The 19,864-nt window shown below is 41.2% G+C and overlaps 1 protein-coding gene across 2 annotated transcripts; it reads left to right on the top strand.

The window, feature by feature from the left end:
• The first annotated feature begins 3,439 nt into the window (after positions 1–3,439).
• On the top strand, positions 3,440–19,763 carry col2a1a (collagen, type II, alpha 1a). 2 transcript variants are annotated; one of them, XM_087782345.1, is made up of 54 exons: positions 3,440–4,041; positions 5,227–5,433; positions 6,091–6,107; positions 6,186–6,218; positions 6,719–6,751; positions 6,897–6,950; positions 7,062–7,154; positions 7,341–7,418; positions 7,694–7,738; positions 7,817–7,870; positions 7,958–8,011; positions 8,227–8,280; positions 8,372–8,425; positions 8,530–8,583; positions 8,655–8,699; positions 8,779–8,832; positions 8,918–8,962; positions 9,042–9,095; positions 9,286–9,384; positions 9,469–9,513; positions 9,595–9,693; positions 9,759–9,812; positions 10,086–10,193; positions 10,279–10,332; positions 10,419–10,517; positions 10,601–10,654; positions 10,894–10,992; positions 11,090–11,143; positions 11,225–11,278; positions 11,357–11,410; positions 11,508–11,561; positions 11,715–11,759; positions 11,839–11,937; positions 12,639–12,746; positions 12,828–12,881; positions 12,968–13,021; positions 13,105–13,158; positions 13,456–13,509; positions 13,589–13,696; positions 13,774–13,827; positions 14,029–14,082; positions 14,163–14,324; positions 14,397–14,504; positions 14,930–15,037; positions 15,181–15,234; positions 15,301–15,408; positions 15,480–15,533; positions 15,611–15,718; positions 15,788–15,841; positions 16,829–16,936; positions 17,002–17,290; positions 17,394–17,581; positions 17,651–17,893; positions 18,546–19,763. In XM_087782345.1, the coding sequence occupies exons 1-54, from the start codon at positions 3,948–3,950 to the stop codon at positions 18,690–18,692; spliced, it is 4,464 nt and encodes a 1,487-aa protein (XP_087638471.1). In that variant the 5' UTR covers positions 3,440–3,947; the 3' UTR covers positions 18,693–19,763. The 2 variants fall into 2 exon arrangements, with proteins under 2 accessions (XP_087638471.1, XP_087638470.1); XM_087782344.1 differs by lacking the exon at positions 5,227–5,433.
• The last annotated feature ends 101 nt before the right edge of the window (positions 19,764–19,864 follow it).

Below are 19,864 nucleotides of genomic sequence, written 5' to 3'. Positions count from 1 at the left end.
CACCTGACCACAAATAATCCAAATACTAAGGACCAGGAAATTGGTTGCTAAATGCTCTTTAATTTATCTGGTCTGACACTAAAGTTGACAACAGGGTGTGATATGACTTGACATAATTATGGTCACCAATTAAACAAGGTCTTGGTAGGGTCGGGTGTTCAAGGTGTTTTACTCGAGAGGACCCATGGCCATCTTGCACTGCTTTTGCCGGCCAGGCCTTCTCTGTTTTCAGGAGAAAATGTTTTTCATTCCTAGGCCAATGAATGCCACCTTTGTCCCTTCATCCTCCATCTTGTGTGAGAAAGCCCCCCTTGCTACACACCAAGCCTGCACAAACTTAACCTCTTCCCCCCTCCACCTCACACAGGAAAAGAAACATACCGGGCGCTGGTGCTTTGATTCAGGCACAGTTATCTCCAGGCCTGGATGAAGTGGCTGCTGTAGTCGGCCAGAATGGTCAGCTCACCTCTTGATGCTTAAGTTAGAAAAATCCTATTTTACAAAATCAAAATTAACTATGAAATCATGTTTATCCTGAATCTGATAGAAATCTTGACTGAGATGACCCTATACTGTATTTAATGCAGTTAATATGTTTTACATACTAAGTCTAAAAAGAAACTATTACATTTTAATATTAAAATTGAAAAATCTTCTGTGGGGATCATTAAATGTCATTTTAAATTGACCTTTTCTCTAGCCATTAAAATTATTTACATTATTGTGACAACTAATGTTAGAAGTATCTCATAAAAGATACATTTTTCCATATGATACAAGGTGAATCCACACTCTTGACGGTGCTGATTGCATATTTTTTGGAAAATCTCCTGGTTACAGATTCTTACATAGATGACAGTCAACTGGAGTAACAAATACAAACGTCTTTAATAAACTAAAACATTTAATTAAAGCGTTTCATCTGATTTCAATAGAAATTTAAAATATTGTAGCTAAATCCATACTTCTGAGCAAGAAGTGAATTCTCCTTAACTGGTTGTAATGCAAAATTCATGCTGCAGAAAAATGGAGAGCAAGGCACTCTCAAGGACTGGTTCCCAATGTGTCCGATGTATAAACAATAACGGCTCATTATAGCGACAACACATGGTTTATTTTCATGCTGTCAGTGACCTCAGGCCCGGAATAACCAGCTTGTTGAAATTGCTTTTATTGCCGCCTAATATACTCCAAATGTACAGCATGAACAGTAGAATTCACCTTTTCGTATGAGGTTGACAGGACACTAATGACCGCGGCCACCCTTTCGCTCTAGTTTCTGTGCTTATACCCAGACACCCTCTAGACCCCTGGAGCCTCTCTACTCCCGTACAGTCGGGAAGGATCACCCCCATCACTGCCATCTCTTCTCGCCGCACTCCGACCAACCCCCCTGCTCCGGCCGTCCAGCTTCCACACCCTTCCTCGCCCACCAACCCCCATCCTCACCATGGAGCTATCCCACTGCCTTGCCATCTCACAGCATTCCGCGGGCCGTGCACACAGAAGCCTATTGTATGTACAGAGAGACGGCAAAAGTCCGTATACAGTCCCAGCGACAGAGAAAAAGGCTGTGTACGGATGAAGTGGGCTCAGTATTACCACTGGACACCAATGAGGCCTTTAAGATTCACTAATTAATGGGAACAGTCTAGTAAAACTGACAAACTGAACGATCTTCTGAAGATCTCTGAGAAAAATGTCATAAGAAAGTGTATAATATATCTTATTTTAAGTTAATGGTGAGGTAGATTATAGTAACAAGTCAAAAGAAGGCTCTTATTTTAAGATATCAAGATACAAACGAGGTAAATATAATATTCTGTTCCTAAAAGAAGAAACTTAACCCCACCTTATTGGCAGATTTTTTGTAACCGTCTACACATGACTCAATTTATCATTTTTTGTGAATGTGAATCAAATCAAGTCTAGTCAGCATCACCATTATACTTCTTAATTCATCAAGTCTAAAGCTTCCTTTATGTTGGTTGCTCACTAAAGTTGAATTATTATAGAGTGTATATTATATATTTTTATTATATGATTAGAGTGTATAGGATTTATGCCTCCATGAGAGAATGTGACACTAACTTCTCCCGAGACGGCAATCCAGCCAAAGAGTCTGTTTACTCCGTCTGTTGTCAAAGATAATTAGTTTAGCTGGTTAACTGGCTGTTTAAATTCCTGAAAAGACGCAAGTGTACACATTGTCATCACCGTTGGCTCAGAGAATGGAGGCTCCTTTATATTTTGACTGTTCTTTTAGAAAAGCAAAATGATGATCCTTAGAAATATTTATACCCTCGCCTGTGAACGAGCCACACTACGAATACCAGCTGTCACAATGGGTTCCCTTCAGCAAGTTGCCTCAGTCTGTTTTAGAAAATCCCCGACAACTGACAAGTTTTGGTGGTGCCACTGGCTCAGGTGTTGGAAGGAAGTCAGCTGCTTCATTTGACACATCTATTTTTCAGGAATGACACGGAATGAGATTTTAAAATCAAATTTGATCCGAATTAGAACAGGCTTATGTTAGGTGGAATATAAATATACAATTGTACTTTTGTTTTATTTCATGGTTTCCGATGCTGACCCTTCTTCATCTTGGCAGACCGCAGTCAAGATAGCGAGGCTGAAATCTTTCTTTGCTGTATGTGGAATGAGGGGGAGGGGGGGTTTGAGGAGGGTCATGACCCTGGAATTACTGTGCCTTTTTTACCCAACAAAGACCTGCTTTCTACCCGTCTCACCTGCATTATGCATCAAATGGGTATACAGGATAAGATGGCACATATGTTCAGCTTTTTCATAGATAATTCAGGTATCAGGAGTTTTTTTGTCAGGAATGTAGCTTTTTTGGGGGAAATCTTTGTACAATTTCAAATTTAAACACCACCTTAACCCATGATATATAACATGTAATGAGACAGTTGACGCATTTGACTCACTTTTCAATTTACTAGGTGCTTTTTTACTGCTTTGACAGTCTTCTGTAAATGGTCTTTGTCCAAACACTCAAACCTCCCAGCTGGAGTAGATGATCAGAAACTATAAAGAAGACTGCTCCACTGGAAATCTTAATGTGTTTCCCGGTCTGATGATTAATCCCTAATCCACCAGCTAGACCAAAACAGAGCACGTGGCTGACCCATTGTTACATTCCCACATTTTCACAGTGTGATGTGCTGGTGCAAAATGTCTGTTATCTGCAATTGTTGAAAAAAACCCAGAATTCATGTTGAGGATTTGGAAAGTTGATCTACAGTTTCTCCACCATGAAAGACTGGATAATTTATAATTTCATAAATGTTCAGATATCTTAGAGATTGGCTCTTTCAAGTGTGGCAGCTCGCAGAAAGAAAGGACTAGATCGAAGGAAACTATAATATTATTGGTTTATGCAGGCTGTCCGGATTTTAGTATTCACAGGATCATCTGATACTTCCTCTGTTTCACTGATGCTTTGATGTATCCAGACCCGAAGACACAACTCTTGGGTCAAAGAAAGGCCTTTGCTTGGATCCATCTTCAATGTGGAAGTGAAGGTGCATTTCTTGGCCCAGCCAGGCAGGTCAAGGGAGGAAGGAGGGTCAGAGTTATAAAAAAGAAAGAAATTCCCTGGGAGAGTAGATGCTGCTGAATCAAGGGGAGGGAGGTGAGGTTCAGGTTTCAGCTTGACTGGGGGTCTGGGGGAAGGACTGGTATTTTGGAATATACGAAGATCCAAAGAAGGCACAGTGGACATAAAACCGCGGTTCTTGCCCTGACGCGGTGGGTGAAGAGAGCCAGCTTGGGCCCCGCGGTGGATTCCACTTAGAATTTGGAGCGTTTGACTGCATGGTACCATTAGTCTCTGGGAACTCACACTTGACACAGAACTGACTCGAGCTCCGTCGACTCCATCCCTTCGTTTCTCACCTGAGCTATTGCATGTCTAATATTTAGACATGTTTGGCTCCGTGGACTCAAGGACTGTTCTGCTACTTGTAGCATCCCAACTTGTTTTACTATCCGTTGTCAGGTGTCAGGAAGAAGATGACCGTAAGTAACACTTTTTTCTTTCTCAAATGTTTAAATTCCTGGTCAAAGGAATTGATTTTTTTCATCTCCAGTTTCCTTAAAACAAGCTTGTGTCATGTAAAACTGAGGGCAGTGATGACCTAGTTGTTTCACAAAGAAAATGTGAGGATGTGAAGGTGTGGGATGGAGCCCCAGGTGAACTATTTGTTATCACCATGACCATATAAATCAGATATTTGATAAATAAAACAAGAACTAAATGCATTGGAGTCCAATGAAAATTGATTTCTGAGCTTGCATTGTGTCCAGACAACTAAGACTGTTTATTATGATCCTACTTGGAAGGTTTTTGTAAAAATAAAGTGATGTAGATGTTAAGTGACTGGGTCAGAAAGGGCTTGACCCCAGACCAGAAGGCTCAAAGGGTAACAACAGGGATTTAACAGATGGGAGTCCAGTACATGTATTTATAGGTACTTTAAAGTGTCTTTACTTTCTGTTTAAAAAAAGAAAAATGGTGTAAAATAGCCAGAGAGTTTATTCTTGTACTAAGTATAACCATTATATTTATTTCGGTTCAACAGTCAAACAAGTCACCCTCTCTTAATTCCCTGTGGTGTTTGTGCTGCTACTTGACACAGCCATGAGAGCCAGATGAAGACATTCAGAGAAACCTCTGTTTACTTAAGGCAGCAGCTTGTCAATTGGGCACAGTATCCCTCTAAAGAGTGGACTCATTCATAGAGCAGGTCTGGGTGATTTAATACAGCCAACAAGGTGAAATACCTCTGACCAAATACAGCCAACAACGGTCGACTGTGGCTGTTATTAATCCATGAAACTGTCTGACCTCAGTGCTTCTATGTGTTTGGCATTTAAACTAGTGAATTATAGTTCACACTTGCTGTCCTCATATATTTAAGGAGCATCTGCACAATGGTCTACCCATAAATGCATTAATCTCAGAATGTTTTTGTATGTTTTTGAATCTGCATGTAAGCTGACACAGGATAACCTTTGCTTTTGTTTCCTCCTACAATTTCCCACTTCTTACTCATCTGATCGCTTTGTCCTTGACATCCCTCCATTCTTTCTTTTAACATTTATTCTTAAACAACCTAAACTTAACTCATTTTCTTCCTTCCAACATTTCATCCCACCTGTCTCTCTGCTCTGCTACTTTACGCCCCCTGCTGGTCACCACAGAGGAGGCAGGCGGCTGCATCCAGGACGGGCAGCAGTATAATGATAAGGATGTGTGGAAGCCAGAGCCGTGCCGAATCTGTGTCTGTGACACCGGAGCGGTTCTGTGTGATGAGATAATCTGCGAGGAGATCAGGGAGTGTGCCGACCCTGTCATCCCATCTGGAGAGTGCTGTCCCATCTGCCCCGCTGACGCCACTGCCTCCATCGGTTGTAATTTATTTATTCACATACCCATAAATAAATTACTCTGCTATCTCGCACAAACGTCAACTTGCCTAACACTTTTGAATGGGAATGATCCAAATAATCTCTAATTACACCCTGCGGGGTGGAATCATATTTTGATGATCTCAATCAGAGCTGGATCTTGCCTAATTCAAAGTGAGCCTCTGCACCAGATGAGCAACACAAACAGAATTATATCAGTGGAAATGTCTCCACGAGCTATAATCACTGTGATTTCTTGTCTGGCTCTTACCTTGGGACCAGTCCAGATGCTTTTGCTTGTTTTTAACCCGTGAGATGAAGATGGATATTACATCCATCCTCAGATCTGCTCTTGTTTATCTTGGAATCAAAATCTTTGTTTTCTAACACAATCTGTGGCGAGCTACTGAATGATAAAAATGTGTGCCATTTTTTTAAAATACATAATTGTGGATGAAGACTTCAAAGATAGAGATTATGTACAAGCATTTTCTTGTATACAGCCATTAGCTTTAATTTAGCCTAAATAGTATGTCAAATATGTACTATTCTCTGTACAGCTTTGTCTTCACATAAGGAATTGTCACACAAGTTTTGTACACCATTTTTTAATGTGTTTCTATATCTTTTATTTCATCTTCCTATTGACAACATCAGAGGCATTCGGCGCTCAGGTAAGCTTATTGTCGTGTTCTAATACTCATGTAAAACATGAAATAATGTTTTTACTTATGCATCCTTTTATCATTTAGGGCCAAAAAGGTGAACCAGGAGATATTGCTGATGTAAGTATAAAAGAAGAATCACTTATGTGGATGTTTATTCCTACCAACACTTTCTTTCAGTCATTACATTGTTTTTCTGAGTGCATTTCCCTGAAGTAGCCCCTGATCAACACTCTTTTATTCTGCTACAGTTATCCCCCTTTTAGGCTGAAATTAAATCATACCCCTGACAAAACAAGCTATTTGGAAGATTAGCCACAAAGTCTCCCCTTAATTAGGGGTAAAAAAAAAAAAGAACATTCCTCGAACAAAATGAACCTGATCAAATCTCTTCTAGACCCTCTCAGCAGCTCCGCTGCAAGTGCACCTATCAGCTAAAAGCAGGGGTTTAAGAAAGGTTGTGTGTTTTCAACCAAACTTGGCTTGTCAACTGAAATCATAATCTTACCGTCTGACCTCCTCTGTGGTTGGAATGTTGTATTGAGTGTGAATTTCTAATGGGCATTAGAGATATGTTTCTATTTATCAGTCACAATTACAATTGTATTTTTGTCTGTTAGGTTGTAGGACCAAGAGGACCAGCAGGCCCCATGGTAACTAAAACACACAATCACTATACTTTCATATATCTACTTTACAAAATGTTGTTTTTTCAAAACTTTTCTGATAAAGACATAATCTATGGAAACAGTTATACCCATTTTGTCATTGTCACTTATATGATGTCTTCTGTTGTAGGGCCCCTCTGGAGAGCAGGGACTACGAGGAACAGCTGGAGCAAAGGGAGACAGGGTAGAAAACATTATTTTACACCGACATATATTGTTGGTCGATTGTTAAACAACCAAACATTCTCTTGAAGTGATACATAGAGTAGTGTTCTCATGCTCAACTATTTCAAAGGGAAACATTGGACCACGAGGAAGAGATGGTGAACCTGGTATTCCCGGAAACCCTGGAGCTGCTGGCCCACCTGGCCCACCTGGGCTCGGAGGGGTGAGTCCAAACTACATCTCTGGTCATTTCAAATGGTATTTTTGAGTTTGGATAAATGAAAATAAAAACATGTTTGGTAAAAACAGGGCTTTATAGAAAAATATATTTGCCAAATACATTTTTATTAAAAGTCCACTTTGATGGAGAAGATCAATCTTATGTATGTTCCCTTGTTTCCACCTACAGAACTTCGCTGCTCAGATGGCAACAGGCTTTGACGAGAAATCTGGAGGTGCTCAGATGGGTGTGATGCAAGGACCAATGGTAAGATATTAATGAAACCTGCCATCTAGTGGAACTGTTGTGGTAGTACTTGCTGAAATATTATTTTTTCCTGGCTATGATTCTAGTAATGTCTTGAAATTTACACTTTTAAGCTGCACAGTTGTATTTTATATATTCAATTATTATGTTTATTTTAGATTTAACAAAATGTCATATTGAACTTCTCTTTAGCAATTGTATAAAGATAAAGATTTTACTGATAGATATTTTTGACATTATTGATTCTTTTATAATAACAAACTTTTCCATTATAGGGTCCAATGGGTCCCCGTGGTCCCCCAGGACCATCTGGTGCCCCTGTAAGTACATTTTTTCAATGCCAGGTTCATCGATTTAATGTATTTAGACTAAGCCATTCCATGTCATCACAATTCTAGGGACCACAGGGTTTCCAAGGTGGCCCTGGTGAGGCTGGAGAGCCTGGCCCAGCTGTAAGTATTTAATTGATCATTGGGACATTTATATCATTTGATTCGCCCTAAATGCTGACAGTCTTGTGCTTTCTCATCCGTTCACAGGGAGCCCTTGGACCTCGTGGACCATCTGGACCTTCAGGAAAACCAGGAAGTGATGTAAGAATCTCGTTTTCTTAATATATAGCCAGCAAGTTCATTCAACAACTTACTACTCAGAACAACACTTTTATGGAAAAAAACAGAAGAAATATATTAATGAACCCTCAAAGTGCTTATTACAATCTTAACTGTTATAATGTATTTATATATATTTTTTAAAGATAGTAATTCAAATGGAGTACAACAAATAATATACATGTTTGACCATTTAGGGTGAGGGTGGAAAACCTGGAAAAGCTGGGGAACGTGGACCTGCTGGACCTCAGGTAAACAATAACATTTACATAAAACTGTAGTTAACAAAATGATTGTTATATGTTTAACATAAGGTTTTACATTTTGTTGTTTATTTTACAGGGAGCTCGTGGCTTCCCTGGAACTCCTGGCCTTCCCGGAATCAAAGGACATAGAGTGAGTGGTTTGACAAACTAAATTAATATTCACAATAAATACATTTAAAATAAAATATTAAACAAAGTCAATCAGGACTAATGATATTTTTTTTCCATATTTAGGGTCATCCTGGTTTAGATGGTGCAAAGGGAGAGACAGGTGCTGCAGGAGCCAAGGTATTTCACTGTCTAATACATGAAATAAAAGTTTATATGTAGCCCTCTTTCAACAATTATCTTATTATCAGGGTGAATCCGGATCCTCTGGAGAAAATGGCGCCTCTGGACCCATGGTAAGATCGGAACCAATGAAAAAAGAAGTCAAAAAACAGCAACAGAACTGATCAAGACCAACATTGAATTCTACCTCAGGGTCCTCGTGGTCTGCCTGGTGAGAGAGGTCGCTCTGGAGCTGCTGGTTCTGCTGTGAGTATATATATTGTGTAGATCTAGTAATAATTGTTTTATTTTCATAGTGATGGTTTTCTAAGGAACTTGTGTCTCATGACAGGGCGCCCGTGGTAACGATGGATTGCCTGGTCCTGCTGGTCCACCTGTAAGCATCAGTTTCATCTTCTTGTTGTATCTTGGTGCAACTTTGAAATTAGACATGGTGTCTTATTTCTTTTCTTTAGGGGCCTGTTGGTCCTGCTGGAGCGCCCGGTTTCCCTGGATCCCCAGGATCAAAGGTTTGCTAAAATGGCTCCTAAACTGGTTCTGTATGAAATAATATTCATTATTATCGAGCAGGAACTAGACTATGAACAGATAGTTAAATTCACATCCAACAATAACTTTTGCTTAATAATAGAACTAAACACATCCATATTTAGGTACAAAAGTATTGATTTCAATTAAATCTTACTTGATGGCTGTTAGGGTGAAGCTGGTCCTACTGGAGCCCGTGGAGCTGAAGGACAACAAGGACCTCGTGGAGAGGCTGGAACCCCAGGATCTCCTGGACCGTCTGGAGCATCGGTTTGTCTTTTTCTTTCATGATCCTCTCTGTTTGATTCTGTTTTTCATAGAATGGCTGTTGATTCGTAATGTCTCTGTTCACAGGGTAACCCTGGTACTGATGGTATTCCTGGAGCTAAAGGATCTGCTGTAAGTCCTCAGAATGATTTGGATATTCTTATCACATATGAGATGACTTTGACTTATTTTATGATTTGATTCCCTGTTCAGGGAGGTGCTGGCATTGCTGGTGCTCCTGGATTCCCTGGGCCACGTGGACCACCTGGACCTCAAGGAGCAACTGGTCCACTGGGGCCAAAGGGACAGTCTGTAAGTTGTACTTTATTAATGATAAAATGCTCTATATTCTGACAGTATCCTCTTATTCTCCACAGGGCGACCCTGGTCTGCCTGGATTCAAAGGAGAAGCCGGACCTAAAGGAGAGCTTGTGAGTATCAGTGGTGACTTAACTGTTTATTTCAATCTCATCTTGTACCTCAAATTCAACAATTTGAATCAAAACATTTTTCTATACGCCCTCCATGTAAAAGGAAGAATTTACAACTGCAATTAAACAATAATTGACTGTAATCAAAGTATTTTAAACTGCCTTTTTTATCTGTTAACGAACAGTGTTCAACTGTAAAAGAAAACGTTTTCAATAGAACAAAACAATTAAAAAATCTTGGACTTTTGTTATTAAACTCCATTTCTTTATCAGGGTCCTCTTGGCCCACTGGGTCCACCCGGTCCTGCTGGTGAAGAGGGAAAGAGAGGTGCCAGAGGAGAGCCAGGTGCTGCTGGGCCACTCGGACCTCCAGGAGAGAGAGTATGGCATTGCTGTTTAATAATATTATGAATAAATACTTAATGTTTAGTCAGAAGTCTCATCAAATGTTCACTCAATCATTTAGGGAGCTCCTGGTAACCGTGGTTTCCCAGGTCAGGATGGTCTTGCTGGTGCTAAAGTGAGTCCTTTTCTAGATTATTACCCATCATCTGTCTATCCTGTCTATAACTTTAATCATTTATCCTTTGACATCAACCTTTTTAGGGTGCCGCTGGTGACCGTGGTGTTCCTGGTGCTGCTGGCCCTAAAGGCAGTGGTGGTGACCCAGGACGCACTGGAGAATCTGGCCTTCCCGGAGCAAGAGTGAGTCCTGCGGTTCTGAATGAACCATATCCTCAACACCATTTTTGTTTTGCTTACTGCTGACCATTAATGTGAATCTCCAGGGTCTCACTGGCCGTCCTGGAGACGCTGGTCCTCAAGGAAAAGTTGGACCTTCTGTAAGTACTATCATTTCTATGTACACTCCATATTAAAATGTGTGTTTAAAATGAACTGGCCAGGAAATAAGATGATGAACGCTGAAAACAAGTATAGATAATGTAACACAAGTAGATGCTAATTGTAAATATTTTTTTACTAATGAAGTCCAGCAGATCAAATACATCGATTCCTCTTCACTAAAAAATATTTCCAAAAAAATTAATTTGGTAAAACTATTATCTTGTACCAATGATAGGGTTCTGCCGGTGAAGATGGTCGTCCTGGCCCTCCGGGACCTCTTGGAGCTCGTGGACAACCTGGAGTGATGGGATTTCCTGGACCAAAAGGAGCCAATGTAAGTTTGTGATTCACATGGGACAGAGTTTGTTGATTTTTAAAAAAGATTTCTTATGGATGGAGGATCACTTTTTTCCATCTTTTCTCCTCTTCAGGGTGAACCTGGAAAGCCTGGAGAGAAGGGTCTTGTTGGCCGTATTGGACTGAGGGTACGATTTTTCTTTATGAGTATAGAAAGTTTAAAATAAATAAATACAAATAAATAATAATAACTCTAAATCATTAAACAGGGTCTTGCTGGAAAAGATGGTGAGACTGGATCTGCTGGTCCTCCTGGCCCTGCTGTAAGTATTTAGGTTCTGATTTTGAAAACATAAGAGTATCACCTGTTCCTGATTACATTTGCTTTTTGGGGGGTATAGGGACCTGCTGGAGAGCGAGGAGAGCAAGGTCAACCTGGACCTTCTGGATTCCAAGTAAGTTATTATTTGAATTTCTGATACAGTTTTTGAAGTTGGTTTTTGCAGATGGTGAACATTGTTGAGGTTAACAGAACATGTTTTCATTAAACAGGGTCTTCCTGGACCTTCAGGATCACCCGGAGAGGCTGGTAAATCTGGAGACCAGGTCAGATGACATTCAAGATAAATACACAATTATTGTGATATGATTGAGTTAATTAGAATGTGTTCATTAGATTTGATTAGTAATATTTACTAATAGAAAGTTGTGTATGTTTTTATAAGTGTAATAGATATGAATATAAAATTGTGCCTGCAGGGTGTTCCTGGAGAGGGTGGTGCTCCTGGTGCTGTTGGTGCTAGAGTAAGTGAAGTGTTGAATCAAAGGAGATTTTGATCAAATATTTTTTTCATCATTAACTCTGTGTTTCCTTTACTCACAGGGTGAACGTGGTTTCCCTGGTGAGAGAGGTGGCTCAGGAGCTCAGGGTCTGCAGGGACCTCGTGGACTTCCTGGAACACCCGGAAGTGATGGACCCAAGGTGAGCAGGCAATACCTAAATGTGAAATATCACATTAAATGATTGTCTTGATTTATTTTTTTTATTTTTTTTATGTGAATACAGTTAAAATATTATTGTGTATACCAAACTATGTTGGATATATGTAGGAGAATAAATTGATTTTTTAACAATTCAATTTTAATTGAATTTTATTTAAAGTGTCTTATCATAACAAAGTTATCTCAAGACACTTTACAGTCGAAGTAAGACTATAGTGGAGAAAGGAAAATTCAACAATTCAAGCAGTTCAACAATGAGCAAATCACTGTGTGGCATTGGTGAGGAAAAACTTCCTTTTAGAAGGCAGAAACCTCAAGCAGAACCAGGCTCATTGTTGACCGGCTGGGATGGACAGAGAGAAAAGTGAGGGAGGATACAGTGACACGTCACAAATACTGACTCCCTCCTTTTTCCTTAAGATAACCACATTGTCTTATGAAACTGAGAGGAAAAATACTGATTACCTACTTTTTAGAAAGATTAAAAGGGGGTACCATGATAATGATGGGTTGTTAATAGGACCGAGGCTAAAGGGTTTATCAGCAGATTAGCTTCAATATGTACTCAGGGAATATGTAAGACAAATGAATTTATATTCTTAGTTGTTAGACATCATGCATGAACTACTATTTAGCTTAATGATGTCAACAAACTAATGGTGCAAACTTGTGTCAATCCAGGGTGCTATTGGACCTAATGGAGGCCCAGGATCTCAGGGACCCCCTGGTCTGCAGGGCATGCCTGGAGAGAGAGGAGCTGGTGGTATCTCTGGACCCAAGGGAGACAGAGTAATTTGAGCTCATTTGATGAAGGACAAACAAAAAACATGAGCTTTATTGATGAGATGTGTCGAATTGTCCTTTAACTAGGGAGACAACGGACAGAAGGGACCAGAGGGAGCTCCTGGAAAGGATGGTTCAAGAGTGAGTGTTTGAAATACAGCAACATCAAAGAGTCCCAGTGCTTCAAGCTTATTGTTAAAAAAAATGATTTCCTTTTTTCTTCTCAGGGTTTGACTGGTCCAATTGGTCCTCCTGGCCCATCTGGACCCAACGGCGCCAAGGTTAGTGTCCACTTAGAGCTCCTGGATGTGCAGTAAAAAGTTTTGTCTTGTTCACCTGGTTGAACCATTTTTCTTAACTCCAGGGAGAAGGTGGACCCAGTGGACCTAATGGCGCACCTGGAACTCGCGGTGCACCTGTAAGTAATTTTTTGCTTGATTCTTGATCCATTTCTATGTAATCCAAAGTATTATAACCAACAGCTTCATAGAAAGGAAGTAGCACAGCTGGAAGATTGAACTAAGCTAGGAGAGGGAGAGAAAAAGATCTATGTGTGAGCATAGGAGCAATATTAAAAATAATTATATTGATGAAATAATAAAGGAAAGATGACAAAACCGCTTTAGAGAATGAGTTTCGGTAAAACTGGAGTTATTGGAAATGAAAACATAATCTATGACCAAGATCTGATCTACACTTTGCTCTCTTCAATCAGGGTGACCGTGGTGAGGTCGGCCCTCCTGGTCCTGCTGGATTTGCTGGACCTCCTGTAAGTGATTACTTTTTAAACTTAGTTTCTATTCAACATACCTGTTGTTAAGAAAGTTCATTTTTTTTGCCCCATTCAGGGTTCAGATGGTCAGCCTGGTGCTAAGGGAGAGCTCGGAGAGGGTGGACAGAAGGGAGACGCAGGTACTCCTGGACCCCAGGGACCATCTGGAGCCCCTGGACCTAATGTAAGTACCTTAACATTGAGTCCAAATCGAGCTTCAAAACTTTAAAACTGATTTGTATTTTTTTTTAACATTTAAAGGGACCCACTGGTGTATCTGGACCTAAAGGAGCACGTGGAGCTCAGGGAGCACCTGTGAGTTAACCTGGATTTGAAAAGAAATAGCTTTTTCTTTTTTAATATCCTCTCTTTTTGGTCAATTGTTATTCTTTATCAGTTATTATATTATATACATACATTCAGGGAAAATGCCCACTACAAGTTTTGGCTCAAAGTAATCAGTCATCAATGTAAAAATAATTAAGTCAACAGGTTTTCTGTTTTACTCTCTAACAGGGTGCCACTGGTTTCCCTGGTGCTGCTGGCAGAGTTGGATCTCCTGGTCCTAATGTGAGTCATTCTTCCAAGAGACGTGTCCAATAGTCTCAATGAATTGAATTTAACTTTCACGATGGGATTTCTCCTCACAGGGTAACCCAGGTGCAGCTGGACCCAGCGGTCCTGCAGGTAAAGACGGACCAAAGGGTTCTCGTGGTGATGCTGGACCACATGGTAGAGCTGGAGACCCTGGTCTTCGTGGACCTAGTGGGGCTCAGGGAGAAAAGGGAGAGGCTGGCGAAGATGGACCTCCTGTGAGTGGATTTTATTTTGCAATTACAATTTTGGCGAGTGCAGCTGAATAGTTATTTGACCTGTTTCTTTAGGGTGTGGATGGACCTTCAGGTCCTCAGGGTTTGGGTGGATCTCGAGGTATCGTGGGTCTGCCTGGACAACGTGGAGAGCGAGGTTTCCCTGGTCTTCCTGGACCTTCTGTAAGTTTGGCTCCTTCTCTCCTTATCACTAAACTTAACATTTGCTCAATAGATGTAATAAATTATAAGATTAATTAATAATGGTTTGTCCTTAATTGATCTAATTATTTATTTTTAATCTCATCCAAAAATATCTGCAAAAAGTCCTCAACTTTAATTATTTTATTTAAATGGATGATATTGTTAGTTGAAAAGATTGATGTTTAATAAAAAAAAAAAAACAAGTTATTTATTGTAGAAAAATGATTCTAAATTATGCACCAATTCTGACTGTAGTTAATGAATCTGAATTAATTGGATTTGACACTCTTAATCAATGTGTATTATTTCAGATTTGAAATGTGAAATCTAAGAATAATACTAGTAAAGTCTGAACATATTACTTGTAACAATGATTTTATCTCACTTATCTCATTTCTATTTAGGGAGAGCCTGGCAAACAGGGATCAACTGGTTCTGGTGGTGACCGTGGACCTCCTGGACCAGTTGGACCTCCTGGACTTTCTGGACCTTCCGGGGAGACAGGAAGAGAAGTAAGAACCCTTTGCAAGATCATAGTAAAAATGTAAACATTGTAGTTTTAAAAAAAAAAGTTTTATTCATTTATTAGCATCGGAACCATTATATATCTGAACCCAAAATTCATGTCTGCATTATTAACAATGACTGCTTTTAGGGAACTCCTGGGTCAGATGGGCCTCCTGGTAGAGATGGATCGACTGGCGTCAAGGTGAGTCACAGTTGGACAAGATTCTTCTAAGTCTGGAGATTTTCAACATCTCTTCCTCCATTTCAGGGTGAGAGAGGTAACACCGGACCTGCTGGTGCGCCTGGAGCTCCTGGCTCTCCTGGTGGTCCTGGACCAGTTGGACCACTTGGCAAGCAGGGAGACAGAGGAGAGGCTGTGAGTAACATCACATTGGTTAAAGAAGATTTTGAAAGCAGAAACACATAATTCTGAACTTGCTCTCCTAGGGTGCACAAGGACCTGCCGGACCTCCTGGACTGGCTGGTGCCCGAGGAATGGCTGTGAGTTTCATAAGGCGCAGATGTCCTCATAGATGTTTCTGCAATGCATTTGAAACTTTTAATATCATCTATTACAGGGACCCCAAGGACCTCGTGGTGATAAGGGAGAGTCTGGTGAGGCAGGCGAAAGGGGACAGAAAGGCCACCGTGGTTTCACTGGTCTTCAAGGTCTTCCTGGTCCTCCTGTGAGTTGACCAACTCTAGTTTTTCTTTTTTTTACCTGCATCTATTGACTCTAAATAATATTCAACCAGGGCCCCTCTGGAGACTCTGGTTCTTCTGGACCTTCTGGACCCACTGGAGCTAAGGTGTGACAAATAAGTACACATTTTGCCTCAAGGACTTTTAATATCCTGTAGATGTGATGTTAATGAAGGCCAGGGGTTCGTCTCTTTGTGAATCACCTGCCCGGGACCAGAGAGGCCACCTCCTGTAATTACCTCCCGCCGTGATAAGACCAGTGACTGAGGGTTTTTGGTAATTACTCTCTGCGAGAGACAGCAGACGAGAGAGATTGTCAAGTCACTGCTGCAGAGATTTGAAATAAAGCAGCGTAACTCCTCAAGGGGAGCTTTGGCGGTGATTAGGGAAGGAGGTTGAAAATGTCAAGAGTGAGGATCGTTGTGAATATTAAGCTCCAGAATATGGAGTTGATGGAAATATATAAATGTGTTCCGGTCTTTTCAAAGTTATATTTGAAGACCAATGATGTTGTTTTACATACTTGCAGACTGATCATCACAATGGATGACGAGTACACACACAATTTAGTCCCAAATAATCTCTATCAGAATGAAAACAGATCTGTTTTATTGGAAATGCATACAAAGAACAATTGTACTTGATTAAAATTTGAAGAAACCAAATGTATTTTCGGTTTAAGATGATGACATGATATCAACACAGAGGTGGCTTGTCGGCCATTTTGAAAAAGTTGTGGATGCACAACAAGTGTGTTGTGAAAAAAGTTAAATAAGGCAAATCCAACCCAATCTTTTTTAAAGGGTGGAATAATAACAAAGTTATCTAAAGACTCTTAGTTTAAATAAAACTATACAAGAGAAAAGAAAAACAGGATCCAGCGAATCACAATGAGTGACCCAGGCAGAAATTTCGAACAGAACCAGACTCAGTGATGCCGGTCTGCTGCTGTGACTTGGCTTGGCGGGAGAAGAGAGACAGGGGGATTGAGAAAACATCAAATGGTGTAAATTAGCAAAACCATATTAAGGACCATAAAGATTTTCTGATATTTATTAACTTTAATATAAACACTGAAAATGTTGTCCATATAGGGACCAGCTGGACCAAATGGACCTGCTGGTAAAGATGGATCTAATGGACAGCCAGGACCTATTGGACCTCCTGGACCTCGTGGACGTTCTGGAGAATCTGGTCCTTCTGTAAGTATACACTGACTTTTGCTTAATTGATGAGAGGGACTCACTTTATTTCTTCTCCTCTTTAGGGTCCTCCTGGTAACGCTGGACCTCCTGGTCCTCCTGGTCCTCCTGGACCTGGCATTGACATGTCTGCGTTCGCCGGTCTTGGTCAGACTGAAAAGTCTTCCGATCCGCTCAGGTACATGCGGGCCGATGAGGCCTCCAGCTCCCTCCGGCAGCACGATGTGGAAGTGGACTCCACACTCAAGTCCCTGAACAACCAGATTGAGACCCTGCGCAGCCCAGACGGCTCTCAGAAGAACCCTGCACGCTCCTGCCGGGACCTGAAACTGTGCCACCCTGAATGGAAGAGCGGTACGTGCTCTGAGGCTGTGTTGCTCCTAGTCTCTCACAAATGACAGCATCATTCTTTTTGGTTTCAACCACAGCTTGACCATTTTTCTTCTGATTTCTCCAGGTGACTACTGGGTGGATCCCAACATTGGCAGCATTGCTGATGCCATGAAGGTCTTCTGCAACATGGAGACTGGAGAGACCTGCGTGTACCCAAGCATCGCCAAGGTGCCCAAGAAGAACTGGTGGAGCAGCAAGAGCAAGGACCGCAAGCACATCTGGTTCGGAGAGACCATGAACGGAGGCTTCCACGTGAGCGACTCATGGGCATTTTCACCGTAACAGGTGCACCGAGACACTAAATGTTTTCTCCGCCCACAGTTCAGCTACGCCCAGGACGGCCCGGCCGCCACCGCTGCCAACGTCCAGCTCACCTTTTTGAGGCTTCTGTCCAACGAAGCGTCCCAGAATCTGACGTACCACTGCAAGAACAGCGTCGCCTACATGGACCAGAGCACAGGCAACCTGAAGAAGGCTTTGCTGCTGCAGGGCTCCAACGATGTAGAGATCCGGGCTGAGGGCAACAGTCGCTTCACATACGGCGTGTTGGAGGATGGTTGCAAGGTCAGTGTTTAAACATCTCTGCACTTTGAATTCTAATGACCGTAGCGGATTGAACATCAAGTAACATCAGCCTCTACAATTTCTTATGGAACATTGGTACATTGTCTCATGACAATGACATTTGAATGCATATTCAGTGTCAATTTGCTTCATGCACAAAGCTGCATTGATGAGTTCACTGAGAGGAAGCAAGATATGCACAGTTTATAGATTATTATGTCTGTTGTCAATGTAGCGGCAGTCCCGAAATTGAGACCATCAGGCTGAAAAGCTAAAATCCCAAACTTTTTTTCACCAAAACCATCAAGAAATATATAAATATTAAGCTATTGTTTAGTTCTTTTACCATTATCATCAACATTTTTGTCAAGGAACATCAAGTTATTATTGGAGTCTTTAACCATTTTATATGTTGGCACAATTTGTTTTTTTCCAATGAAGGCAAAAACAATTTATTAAAAATATTGAAAATGTAGCCTATGTTGAAAGGAATCCACTCCTAGCATTATTTTTGAATTGTGCAAATCCAAATACACTCAGGTCCACTTGTGATGACGTCCTGCTCCATTTAATGGAAGATCACCATGTCTCCTCACATGATAAATGTTGAGGGTCCTCACTAAACATCTTGTCTCCTTTCCTCTGCCAACAGAAGCACACAGGCCGGTGGGGCAAGACCGTCTTTGAGTACAAAACACAGAAAACCTCCCGCCTGCCGATCGTGGACATTGCTCCCATGGACATCGGCGGAGCGGACCAGGAGTTCGGACTGGACGTAGGCCCCGTCTGCTTCTTGTAGAGTGGAATATCACCAAAGCCCCCCAGAATAACAGGAAATGTATAAAGTCAACCATGTAAAACAGAAAACACTTCACAATCAAGAAGACTGGAAATAGCAAAGAAATTGGACTTTCACAGCAAAGTGCTCTCCATAGTTGTACTCCCTGGATGTTAGCACTGATGGGCACCGGCAATATCTGTACATCCTTCCAGCATTCTCTGTCAACCCACCCCTGATGGACGGGAACCAGTCAGAGCCGGGAGGAAGAGTTACGAACATGACTATTTATTGTCCAGCGTGAGTGGGCAGAGCTGAGGTAGGACTGGACGGAAGTCAGAGAAGCCCGTTTCCACTACAGAGCAGCCGCACAACTCTGTCCTAGTCCTACTCCAACTCCCTCCCAGTATCCTTCCTGTCATTCTGAATCAGTGTAAACCAAAATCGAAGTAAAATATCAGTGAAAACAAGCAGGAGCCAAAACTTACTGTGTATGATATGAATCCTTGGTTCTATTGTTGTAAAGGTTCATGTTTATAAGCGACCAGATTTCTATGTAAATCCACATGATGTGTGTTCATGCGTTTGTGTTTGTGAGGTTACATGAAGATTCTGGTTCCCATCAGCAGATTTCACTCCCACAAATATTTGAACAACTTTCTGCTTTGAATTGTCGTCATCCGGATTGTTTAAAGCTACCTCACGCTTCAAAACAAGGTGAAACATGGAGACGCAATCAAAGCTCACCAAAATTCTCGGTCAGGTGGATCTGAACCTTTACTTTAGGGCGCCCTCTTTTCAGATGGTGCCCCCCCAAAACCCTCCACCCTTAATTCCCACTAGCCTCACACCACACACTCACACTCCACCCTGCAGGAAGGACGCTCGGACTGACGCAGAAGGGAACAGATTGAGGTAGCTGAGGGGGAAACAGCCAGGGTGGGACGTCTCTGTGTGCGTGAGGGCATGTACATTTTTTTTAAATTAAGTTTATTATGATCTTTTTTTTGTTTTTATTTTGTTACACTTCTTATTGATGTAAATTGGAAATAAAAAGAAGAAACGAATAAGAGCGAAGCTGACTTTGAGTTTGAATGATCCTTTTGCATCTCGTCGTGACTGAAAATGATTGTGGGTATTTGGAGAATATTCAGTCACTGATGAAAAGGGTTTGTACGAGTAGTTTAACTCGT

The sequence above is a fragment of the Callionymus lyra genome, chromosome 19, assembly GCF_982586985.1.
Source record: "Callionymus lyra chromosome 19, fCalLyr1.hap1.1, whole genome shotgun sequence".
Taxonomy (NCBI): domain Eukaryota; kingdom Metazoa; phylum Chordata; class Actinopteri; order Syngnathiformes; family Callionymidae; genus Callionymus; species Callionymus lyra.
The sequence above is the reverse complement of the archived record's forward strand: the minus strand, read 5'-3'. Positions and strand labels throughout refer to the sequence as shown.